At 42.8% G+C, this 12,652-nt stretch overlaps 1 protein-coding gene across 3 annotated transcripts in view; it reads right to left on the bottom strand.

Annotated features, from left to right (window-relative positions):
- Positions 1 to 12,652, bottom strand: part of LOC120741726 (inositol polyphosphate-5-phosphatase A-like) — a 155,224-nt gene that overhangs the window by 30,468 nt on the left and 112,104 nt on the right. For all 3 annotated transcript variants that reach the window (XM_040044753.1, XM_040044754.1, XM_040044751.1), the window contains one exon: positions 10,451 to 10,535. In XM_040044753.1, coding sequence (XP_039900687.1) covers positions 10,451 to 10,535 — 85 coding nt within the window. The remainder of the gene's footprint in view (positions 1 to 10,450; positions 10,536 to 12,652) is intronic.

Below are 12,652 nucleotides of genomic sequence, written 5' to 3'. Positions count from 1 at the left end.
AGTCAATTAGGGAATATCGAAGGCCCAATCACTGATTGGTGATTAGTGACGGTCCAATAAGCATACAGAGTATGTTGAGTTCATTACTCTGGTATTCGATAAAATCAGGTCCTAACAATTAATGAGAGTCTAATTCTGTACTCTTCGAAAGAGGCCGGAGCGTGGTTAGCACTGTAAACGAGACGCGCTGCAATCATGGAGACTCTTTCACAACTTTTGAAGAAGCAAAATAAACACAGACTTCATCAAATGTTAAAAACATATCTTCATACGTGTAACAAATGAGTTGTTCTTGTTCTGAGAGAGCATTTGATGGCTTTTTCAGTCAGGCGGGCCGGCAGGTGACCAGCTTCCTTCCTACTGGTAGGACCCCAGTAAACCCTCATCACACACAAAGAACGCAGACTTATTTGAAGCACCACCCGTTAATTTGTTTGCACCATTTCATCTAAATGATGTGCTTGTCCACCAGGGTGAGAGAGAGGGAGAGGTGTAATTCAGCAAAGGAAAGGGGAAAAGGGAAGGTAACAGAGGAGGAGGCGGAGGGGTCTTGACATCCCCCACCACAGGGCGCTAGGCAACCATCTAGTGGGTGGGCTTTGTGATACATTTTACCAATTTTTCATGCCCATCCCTCTTGATGTGACCCCACTCAGGGCCTTTTATATCAGTGACAGCTCTGCGCAGGAAAACATGCTGCCGCTCTGATAGCATGAAATCGGGAACAAAGACCCCCAAGGAGAGGAGAAGGGGGCCACCGAGGCACGCTGTGCTCCGGGCCCGCCTGGCTCTGGACACAAACAGATGTTAGGACAGCCCCGGCTCTCACTATCCCCTGAAAGAGGAGGCCCTGTCGGAGAAATGTGCCTGAGATGCATTGTTTTGGGCCTCCTCTAAGACAAAAACTTGAGCCACTCCTTCTGAAAGGGCCTGGCAATATGTTCGCCACCGATAAATCACAAGGGAGAGTGAGAGAAAGGGCCATGAATTCTCAATGTGGCCCTTAATGGGCCCTCTTAAATATGATGGGATATTTGTGTGTGGATGTGAATGGAGCCCGGTGACTTTTAATGTCAGTGGGCAGAGTTGTTTAAAAGCCCGTGGTGCCAACACCGGGTTTACAGCTGTGTTACAATGAGCCATTGTCGAGTAACACCACTCTGGTGCTGACAGTAAAGATTCACACTGGGAATCCTGTCGGCCAACTTGTTTAAATAATCCTTGCAGGGTTGCCGGCTTCCTTAACAACAGGGGAATGTTTATTCTTTGTCATCGCTTTTCAAAGTTTGCAGTGGAATGAGCCCAAGCTCGCAAACGCCACGAGTTAAATAGTTCCCTGATTTGAAAAAGGAATCACGTCTGACTTGCGACGTGCCGCTATTCTCATAAAGACTGCTTCTTGTGCTTATATGTGTTATGATTCAAATGCTGCATGTGTGCATGTTTGTACACAGCCCGCAGCCACGACATGTGCCACTCAATCCTTCAGAGGGACAGAGAAAAAACTATTATTGTGCTCTGTTTTACAAACGCTGAGGACTGCATTAGTCAAAAATAGACTGACATCATACAAGTCGGACACTATGTACCAGGCACAAAGAGATCCCTATCCTTCACAGTTTATGCCACATTTCATCTGGACTAAATAACAGCATCACTGTTAGCTGTTGTCGTTCCTCCCTGGGTTATTTTTCAAAGCCGGGTGTCCATACTGACTAACAGAAGATGAGACAAACCATCAATAAAGCAAAACATAAAGAAAGACTGTGGTGGAAGCCAAAGTTGATTATTCATGATTTATAGAGCTCTTATGTTGCTTAGACAAAACAATGGATTAAATGTTTTTAAGTCATGCATTGAGTCCACTGGTATTCACAGACAGACCAGATTGATCACTAAATCAATTTATAGTATCTATATTGTTTGCATAAAACTTATCAGGTGCACTGTGGGTATTACACTGTGGCATGACATGAACCAATAGTAAAGAGCCATCTCTCTAGAACCTTTAAAGGAATCTTCAAAGGTGCATCACCTTACGGTGCGCTTTTCATTTGTTGATTAGCTGAGTATTAACTAGAGATGGCACGATAACACTTTTTTATGTCCGATACCGATATCATAAATTTGGATCTCTGCTGATACCGATATGAATCCGATATATATATATAATCAATAAAACAGTTTTTTATTAAATATCTTGCTGAATTTTGTATAAGTTCATACTCAAGTTTTAAAAACCAAAACACTAAAGCTATTCTGTTATACCTGTATGCAAAAAATGCACCCAAAATATTTCACAGATCAGCAACACTGATCAATCTAATAGACATAAACCTGCACCATCCTCCCCATTCTGCTATTTTAAAGAGAACTTAGTGGAAATATTAAACAACCCAGCTAATAGGGTTGCCAACTCCCAGCAAAAGAAATAGGAAACCACCCCCCACCCTCCGCCTCGTGATGCTTAATCGACGTAATCGACTTTAATTTAATGCACGTGTAAAACAAATGCACAGAAATCAATAATTTTTCAACAATAAGGAAATAGATTCAACATCTTTCTTCAACAGAATTGCAGACTGCACAGATGGTACCTTCCCAAAGGAAAACATAGTATAGCTTACTAGGGTATATTAGACTTAACAGTTACTATATACAGTAATGGACTTCTATATATTTTACATCAGATGAAAACTTTGGTTGTAAGATTCGGATAATTATTTATTAAAAGCTGGAGAATAAGAAAGAAAAGTATTTCTTTGTATCCCCCCTTTCCCTGTTAATGCCTTACGTGCCCCCTGGCAAAACTTTGCTAGATCCGCCCCTGCACAGTTACCAGCTAAATACATTCTAACAACAGCTTATCAAGCTTAAACGTGCTGCTGTTGTTCAGCCTGGTTTCCTCTTTCTGGCGCAAAGTGGGTGATAAACAAACAAGAGAGACGGGACTCGCGACAGAAAAGCCGATCAGCTGATCGTTGATCAGTTTCAATTTGAAGTAGCAACAGGAGAGGGAGGGAGAGAGAAGAGGAGGCAGTCGCTCATTATATCGGTTGTTAAGCTTAACGTGGGAATGCTTTACAAACATTCAGAGATGAACTTACATATATGCTTTACTTCTCTGGGATAGCTCTCTCGGAGATGAAATGCCGGTTTGGTAGCGAGGCTCCAAATGCTCAACCAGACCGCCGAGAGGTCACCACAGCCGCTCTATGACGTGACGCATACTGCTCCGAAGTGCTAAGGTCATGAGCTGGGTTACGCCATGTCGCAAGTTTTGTGAGGTACTTTTGTAATATTTAATGGATCGGATTACATTTTTTATTTCTCTCTGATATCCGATCCAGTAATTTAGGTCAGTATCGGACCGATACCGATATGTAAAATCCCTAGTATTAACCAATTAAAAGATGTAAGTTCCTCCTTTTTTACATCTTAAAAAATAGACATTAAGTCAGTTAAAGAGAATGTAATCAACAGATTAACTGAGTAATGGTCAACTCAAGGGGGGGAAACTCATAACTCAAATATACTGTCGATGAATCTGTCACTCAGCTGCTTAATAGAATAGGTTTGAAGTACAAAAAAAAGAGACATCTAAACAGTGGCTCCAGCTGGAGAAGACAGCAGTAGTGCGGGGCTGTGGGGTAACTCAGGTTACAGCCCTGACCGAGACCAACCCCAGGGGCCAGCAAAACGGCGTCCCATCCCGGGCCCCGTTGGTGCCAGGCTCTGCGCTCATCCTTGGCTCGGTTTGTCACGCCATCCCACCGTTGTTGGCATGGCGTTCCCAGCTGCCAGTGACAGTGCCCCTCCCCACCTTCCCCCAAGTACACAATGGCTGGCGCCGGGCTCAAACGGCCTGTTGTTAATGAGCAGGACCAACAGAAGCCACTGCTTGTTCTTCATTTGCCAGGGTTTTAATTATATGGACAGCGTTGCCATCAAAGCTGCATCTCTCAAGTTTGCGCCCTCGTAGCTGAACTCGTTTTTTCTCCTCCGTGTCTTCGCCGCTGTATTCATTAGCATCAAAAGCAAACAGAGAGAAGAGGGAGAGAGAACAGGCTCTGTTGTCTAGAGGGAATAGTCTCCCTCTATATCCAGATGGGTTATCAGTGATATAATGGGCACTCATTGTGATAGATTGGACTCTTCTAAGCCAGATAATATGCCGTTATTGTATTGTAAGGAAATATCTCCACATGTCTAATAGAGGTGGGAATCACCATACATCCCACGATACGATATTATCACAATACTTAACGCACGATACGATATTATTGCAATTTTTTAAAATATTTTGCGATATTCAGATTCTGTACATAAAGGTAAACTTTATCAATATTCATTTTAACTAATATCAAAGTCTCACACTCAGTCTTTCTCTCATTTCAGTCAGTTTTATTGTTGACAAACTGAACAGTTTGTATTACAGTCTAGTCCAACTTAACTGAGTGCAACCATCTGGTACAATTATAGCTATTATGAACTATGCAATTTATGAAACCTATGCAGCCCATTCAGCAACTGAAGAATTTGAAAGTAAATTAAAACAAAATATAATTTTACATTAAATAAAAAAGTTTTAAACTTAATTAAAATAAAACTTGTCTTAAATTAAAATAAGTAAACTGTCATGTTCATTGCTGCCAAAAAAAAAGTTAAACACATTTGGACAGTGAAGGAATGTCAGGATTCTTGCTCAGAAAAAGGAGCTGATCAACATGCTCTGAAGTCAGAGCACAAAAACTTTTTTTGTAACAAAATATCGATTTCTGCTGTCCCTGTATCGATACATTATTAGCAAACAAAATATCACGATACTACACAGTATCGATTTTTTCCCCCACCCCTAATGTCTAACCACTGGGGCCATAAACAGGCGTAGGTCAAACAGTAGGTGCTAATAACTCTATTTTGACTTGCACGGTGCAGTAAATGAATGAGGTTTACTGCATCAGGACAATTAAGACAATGTCAGGTAGGTAGTCTTTCATGGAAAAAGTGTATTGATTTAGTAGATTACCACGGCCATTGGAAGGGATTTGTCAATACAATCTGGCCTAGCAATAAAATAGTCAAACACAGCACTCCAATGCCTCCTCTTGCTAGCAACACCGTCCTCGAGAATTCTAAAGCGGTCATTCCTCCACACGAGCAAAGGCAAAGGTATGCGATTTGTGTCGCGTTCATTTTGGCGTCCAACTGTTTATCAGCTAGAGTTGCGAAAACATCCAGTCTGAATTTGATTAAACACTATAGAGAGGTGGAAAAAAAGAGCCATTAAATTTCAGCGCTGGGCTGCTCTTTAAAATTGCAAGACGGGGTAATGGCCTTGGCTCAAAATGTGCTCTCTAAGTGCCCTTCTAGGTGCAGGAAGATTTTTAGGCAAATTCCAAAAGACTTGGTACATATATGACTGTGTATACATCTGTGTCTCTGGGTATCAATGCATGAGTGTATCTGGAAAGATGAGGGCAGCCAAGGAAGGTCGCAGTCCCCAGTGTCGGGGGTTCCACAGAACAGAGGCCCAATCAGTGCTGGCCCGCTGGTTAATGGATGGATGGCCCCCAAAATTAATTAGCCTGACTAATGTAGTGTACACTTAATTACACTGGCTGCCTTTTGATTTATAGCTGGCCTGATACACACATGCTAGTCAAAGTCAGGCTAAAAAGGGAAAAATTGTTTAGCCTTTACTAGCGCAAATTATTTACCAGGGTTAGGTTCAGCAGCCCGGACAATGGACCTGATGAACTGCTGCTGGTTTTAGTTAGACACTCCAGATAATATACGCGTTGTTTCTTTCCACTGTCTGAACAACAACCACTGTAATATTCATATTGCATTATCAAAAAGGAATAAATAAGGTGGCTGTAGATTGGAAATGACTGAGGTCCTTGCACCCACATGCTCAATAAGAAAACATGACATTCATGAGAAAAGTGATGTCCAAAAAAAACATGTTTGGTTGTAATTCTGCTCCCATAGTCACGAGCATGTGCACTGAGTGATTGCACTGTGTGAAAAATGAATGATCTATCACGCTGCTCTGTCATTACTAGGCATTTTACAGCATTCATTAGGAGTGGGGCTAGTCTAGGGCCCCACCTTTAATTTCATGCTGCTCAAGCGAGAGAAAGGACACAGGACAAAGGAAGGAAGATTGATGCCCAATCCAGCCCTCTCCACTTCCTGCAGGTGCAGACAGGGGGTGCTATTCTTAGTGTATCTCTCCAGTCAATGAGAGGCCAGCTAGTCTAATGAAATCTGTCCATGTAGCAGCAGATCAGGCCCAATTAAAACAGCCCCGCACCATGTCACGGGGACAGTAGATCAAGTCAGCAATTAACCTCCACGCTGGCCTCTATCAATCCTTAAATTGGAGCGGGCTGGCCAGCAGCACACAATCTCTGCAGATATTAAATTTACATTCTATTAAGTTTAATTAGGAGGGATTTTAAATATACTAGGAGTCCAGGCACAGAGCCCTGAGCCTGTCATCGACACTGTTGATTCACAGCCACGGGCCACCTCGAGGGACACGCATATACTCTTTAATACACGCCATCTTTTACCACCTTCTGACTGAAGCGTGGAACCATAGAAAAAAAGATGTTCAGTGTAGGTGAGCACGGTTCGACAAAGGTTATATGATCTGGCTTCTTAACTGAGAGCCCAGCCTGGGAGCAGCTGTAGGGTGAAAGGATGGCAGCAGATTTCAATAATAAGATTAAGTGTACAGGTACAGGTTGACTGTTGTCACCTGAGTGTTACTTAAAACACAGTGACTAATGGTTTGTGTGGGACTTTATATTAGCTGTCTTTCAATGACTGCTATTTTACAATAACAATGTGCATACAGGGAATCCTTACGCCATTTCAGTCCTTAACTGGAGATTTCAGTCCAGATCCTCACCTATTAAATATTAATCGTTTCTGTATTTAATTAACATTTAATTATAAACATTAACTGCTGGTTGAACAAACACTGGAGATCAGGGTGTTTCCTGGCATGTCCCCTTGGGCTCTGAGCAATTACGGCATCGTTTCAATTAAACATTTTAGCAACAAAAGCTGTTAACTGAATAACGACTGAAAATATTTTGGCTTAATTTATCATTAAATGAGTTGTTCTGTCTAACTTACACAAAATTCTTTTTGCCAGTCAAGATTATCGCTGGATACTAAGGTGCACTGAAATTTACAAAGGTGGTCAGTTAGACCCGACTGTCAGTATTGAAACATCTTTGAAAAAATAAATAAATAAAATGGACTGTTAACAGCCTGTTTCACTCACAGAATTTTACTTTTTTGGTTTATTTTAAGCCTAACAGTCACCTGCAGTGAGCGGTAGTATCTGGCCTCGATTGTGAATGAAGAAGACCAAACACAGCCTTTGGGGGTAACGTTGGTCTAACAGGTTTCAGGGCATTCCTTCAAAAACATGAGACTCAGACTCCCTAAAGGAAGTTAGAGATTGATATGCAGCCATGTTTTAATAGCATGCTCTATCTTTACGCCGCTTATCATGACTGTCCTGAATGTGCCTTGAACATGAGCGCTTGATAAGGGATATAAATGGACTGATTCAAAACGTCTCCTTTGTACTTCTTTGTTTTATCAGCACTGATGCAAAGCATGATCAAGCCAAATCATGATCACACCCATGGGAGAGGAGAGAGAAGGTTGGCGGGGCATGGACCACCTCCAGGCTGCTCAGCCTGAGCATTAGTCTCCACGTGGCTGTGTCTTTTGTCTGCGAGTCAAAGGGCCGCTGAATGGGGGTCAATTGAAACCAATTCCCTCTGTCGGACACAATTAATGGGGTTGCCCAGGGTGGGCAGGAGGGGGGCAGCCGCAGGCCTTTGGTTACTGATCCTGCCGCGCAAGCATGCCAGGAATTTGCCACCTGGAATTTGCCCTGTGACAATGACAAACCCACTGCCTTCCGAACCCACCTCCTTCTCTGTGCACACACGGATACATCCTAAAATACTCCCTGTCCCATCCGCCCTCCCACAAGGCAGGATGGGTGACATGGGAGTGGCTAGATGTTGTCCACAGTCTAGTCCCCCACAATGGACAAGAGACAGAGAAGAAGAGGAGTGGTGTAGCGTGCAGCTGTAGAGAAATGTACTAGAGTATTTTCTGATCCAGTGATTCTCAAAGTGAGGCCTAGGGAGCCCTCTGGGTGTTTTGAGAGCTGTCCCCAATGCACAGCAAATCAAAAAGCCAAGTAGTTCAATTTTGCAAATATTTCATCCACTTAACACAGCAAAAGTACACACAAGTATCTATTCATCAGTTTGGCTATTTTGTTTTCCCCCAGCCTGTTTCTATCGATTGAAAAAAAGAGAACGAAGAGCGAGAAAAGCAAAAAAATGAGATTCTTAGACAGGGAGAAAGAGCGCCAGCCTCCCTGTGCCTGAATCAATCTTCAGATAAGTATGGACGATCGATCCGCTAGCAGCCCATCTACAGTTAAGCACTTCAGTAGATGTGCACTAATTGTCCTGTTGACATTAATTGTCATTAAAGGGCTTAAAACGGCCTCCCGGCTGTGAGTTACACCCTGCGCAGAGGTTGCAACCCATTTGTTTATATTGGTGACATCACAGCCCTCTCTACGGCTAACACGCAGGTCGCCGTTAAATCAGACAGGTTGATCACCGGATCACATTTCGGTCAGATGACATCATCAGCTTTTTTTGGTCCCCATTAAATGTTCGGCTTGTTTGAGGAACCCTCATTAAGCTGGAGGAAAGGTGAGTTTGGGTGCAGTTTATACGCCGGCCTAGTGCTCTAACTTCCCATTGGGAACAGGGCGAATCAATCAGTCATTAGGTCTAACAAATTGGTTTGTGCGTGTGTGTGTGTGTGTGTGTGTGTGTGTGTGTGTGTGTGTGTGTGTGTGTGTGTGTGTGTGTGTGTATTCGCATTGGATGTGACTGTGTAAGTGAATGGGGCCAAGGTGCATAAGAAAGGAGTTCTATGGAGGGGAAAGGGGGGCAGAAATGGGGCACACACACCAATGCAAGCCTGACACATCCCTGGAAAAGGGGTCACGACCCCTTACTGCACTCAAACAGCATTTCACAGCAATGCAGACACAGAGAGGTGGAGAGTTTACCGACCACAGAGCAGCTTAGACAAGACAGGAAGCATGAGGAGAGAGTTATCTATAATTAGCTGCAGAGGATAAACACAGATAGACTCTGAATCATCTCATCTGACTTTATTGGATGCTTTCCTTTCAGCTTAATGCAGCCATATTCCCTGCCAGTACTGGCATTGAAAATACAGTTTTCCTTCATATCTGAATGCCTGGAACACTGTGTCTTTTTTTCCGCAGAGATGATAAGATTTAAAACAGCCCATCGTTGACAGAAAATCAATGTGGCATCCTAAATGTGTGCCAGGTGACATGTAATTGCAGAAGCTGACTTCTGAATAGCCTCAGTGTGTTTGTACATCTGCTGCTGTGCATTCTGTTCGTGTATTTATTATCTCCAAAGCAACGCATGCTCACATGACCAGCGGCTTAATGTGATCCAATTACAGCACCAAAATCAAATGTACTGCATAAACTTTGAGGCCATTAATCAATGCCCGCGATAGATCGCTGAGTAAAAACATGTGATGTCCATCCCACTTAGCTGGCTGCCACAGAAGAGGCGGTGATTTACTGCCCCACCTAGTGCCTGGATGGCTAAACTACAAAAAAAAGTTTTTTTCTGTGCCACACAAAGTTAAGTCCTTCCTAACTCATTTAAGCATTCAAGCCCTCCATTCAGAAAGCCTCCCCTCCTCTTCCCTCTCCTCTGAATAGGGTTGAAATGAACAATGCTCACACCTTGAGCAGGCCCACTGATTCGTGGACCATTGTGCTGGAGAGGAGGGAGAAGACCCGCTAACAAGTGTCTCCCCTACTCTGTTACCACAACGCTGTCTGCAATGTCTTCTATAATTTCCTCATCTCCCCAAGGAGAATACTAAACGACGACCTTAGCCATGGCTACGTTTGCACCAAAAGAAGGAAGGAGGAGGAGGAGGAAGAAGAAAGAGGGGAGGGAAGGAGCCAGGGAGGAAGGGAGAGGAGAAAGAGCTGTGAATGGCACCATAACATAACAATGCACTCCGAGGCTCGGTCGGCAAACACAGCTGGGCCGGCCACAGTGAAGCGTTTAATGAGTCATAACTCTAAAGAGACAGTGAGGCTCTAAAACCACTTTTACTATACTGCGGTCACCCTCACAAACACAGTCACACACACAAAGGCTTTATGGCACGATGCTGTATCACTATGGATTTGATAGCACGTAACCGCACGTGTGTACAGTGTGTCATTAGCTCTCTGTTGTGCCATTACATCCCCATAACGCCCAGATAATGTATACAGATAGCCATCCATTACTAATATGTCAAGAAAACAAACCCTACTCACCTCAATAACTTTCTTAGAGTCCAACCTGAAGTTAAAGTCACCGAAGACAAAAAATGGCAGCTTCTCATACCGCTGGTCCGTGATCCTGCAAAACATTAACACCACACACACAAAAACATAAATAATAGAAAAAATCTGACATTCATCACCATCAGGTGTCAAAGGTTATCAGTTCCTTTGACTCAGGCTGTTAAGTTCATGAGGGCCTCAGCACCCCCTGGTGGTCTGATCACTTCAATTAAAATTTTTTGTGATCTGATCCAAGCTTTCAGCACTTTTGCAGCACTCAGCAGGCAGAAAACAGGAGAAACATTTTATCTGAAGCCTCATTTTTAGTATGAAGGAGGATGAAGAAGAAAATTCTATGAAATTGCTGCATTTGTCTTTTAAAAAATATCTAGTGATCCATTTGCAGGATTTTCAACTCCTGACTGATACGCTGCTATTAAATGACCTACGTCCAGTTCACCTTTGGATACGTGCGAGGGCTTCGAGTAAACGCTGCTTTCAGCTTGAAAACAGTCATTCTCAGCTGACGCCACAATTAAATGAATCAAGTGTGACCGTTTCCTTTGACAATCTGCTTTGATGGCAAAGAAAATTCACTTTGCTGAACTAATCAACGTGTGAGTAAACCAGACTCAACCCTGTTAACTTATTAAGCGCTGAGAGGTTTAGAGCCAAAGCGCATTTTCTGATTTGGTGCTAAGGCACAAAAAGCACAGAGGAGCAGCATTTTCTTATGATGCACACATCTGGGAAAGACTCGTATAAAACCAGAGGTCTTCGTTTTTTCACACGAGGCCGATTTGATAACCGAGTTAAAAGAATGTGCATGTAGCTGAAGCGGAAAACCAGGCATGAATTTATTAAACGTTAAGATGGCAGAAAGGAGAAACTGCAGACAGTGAGACAGAGAGAGAAATGTGCTATGTCATCAACATAGCACAACCCTATTCTTGTGTGATTTATGGCACTGATTTTTGCTTGCCAGAATTTTCTTATACGTCTCTGCCACTGATATATGTAGTACTGTGAGTGCAAGTGGGCACCTGTAAGCCTGGACCTCGGCTTGGATTTGTTTGCCACGGTGGAAAGGGTTTTATCTCATTTCTATGTGCTTTTTAAACAAGCCCTATCATGTAGACTTTGGTGTTTTATGTTTCAAAACGCAATATAATTGAATTCTCAACAAATGAAAATCTGAATGAATTAAGAGATTCTACTTAACTTCCTTTTAATCTTTCTTCTCATTTTGCTCAGTGTTTTTTTGTACCTGTTAATATAAATTTGATAAAAAATGGTTTTCCTACACTGAAGGTTTCAAGACAAATAAACCTGCTGGTCCCGTACCCAGCGGGCTAATGCACCTACATATTCTGCCATGTTCTGTTTTAGTTAGACCAAGTGAAATTGCTCTGCCGATGCCTTTTAAAGGGCTTCAAAATCCACCAGAGTTTATTGCTGGCTGATGTTTTAATGCACTAAATACCCTGCTTCTTTAAGCATATACAGTCTATGGAGTTGCAGATCCTCTCTGATGTGGACCGCTTCCAAATCTCCAGAACTTCACCACACCGCCAGCATCCCAGTGCTTAAAAAAAAAAAATAATGCACCTAAGCGACATATAATTAAGTCCTACGCCTCATCACCTACTTAAAAGTGTCTCTTCTACAGAGCAGAGATAGGAAATTAAAGCTCTTGTGTAATTAATGATTCAGGATGCTTGGCTCGCTATCCCCACTAATCGCACGGATAAATCTCACCGTGGACTTCCCAGGCACAGATAACAATATATTTATGAGGCCGTAAAGAGAGAAGAAGGCTTTTCTTAGCGCCGGGTCTCGGTCTGCCCGGCTGTCGTAAAGCACAGCCACTTCTTTTCTGTGTGGTGGCGAGGCGAAGGTGACTGAAGTAAGGAAGCGGGGGAACACAGCTATTATATTAAATAGAGAGTATGCAGTTTGACATTCCCTTATATTAAGCAGAAACTGCACACAGCAGTGTGGAGCAGTGGAAATGGGACTTGGTCTCCATATATTTTCTTTTAAGCTGATGCCCGAATAACCAGCATCTCTTTAAACAAGGCTGGCTGGTGGATGGTGAATTGCTGGCTATACTGAGCCCACATTTTCTCAATGGTTTGTCTGCACATTTCTCCAAACATTTTTAGGTTCTCTGCACTGAAAGTAATAAACATA

The sequence above is a fragment of the Simochromis diagramma genome, unplaced genomic scaffold, assembly GCF_900408965.1.
Source record: "Simochromis diagramma unplaced genomic scaffold, fSimDia1.1 OVJJ01000486.1, whole genome shotgun sequence".
Classification (NCBI taxonomy): Eukaryota; Metazoa; Chordata; class Actinopteri; order Cichliformes; family Cichlidae; genus Simochromis; species Simochromis diagramma.
The sequence above is the reverse complement of the archived record's forward strand: the minus strand, read 5'-3'. Positions and strand labels throughout refer to the sequence as shown.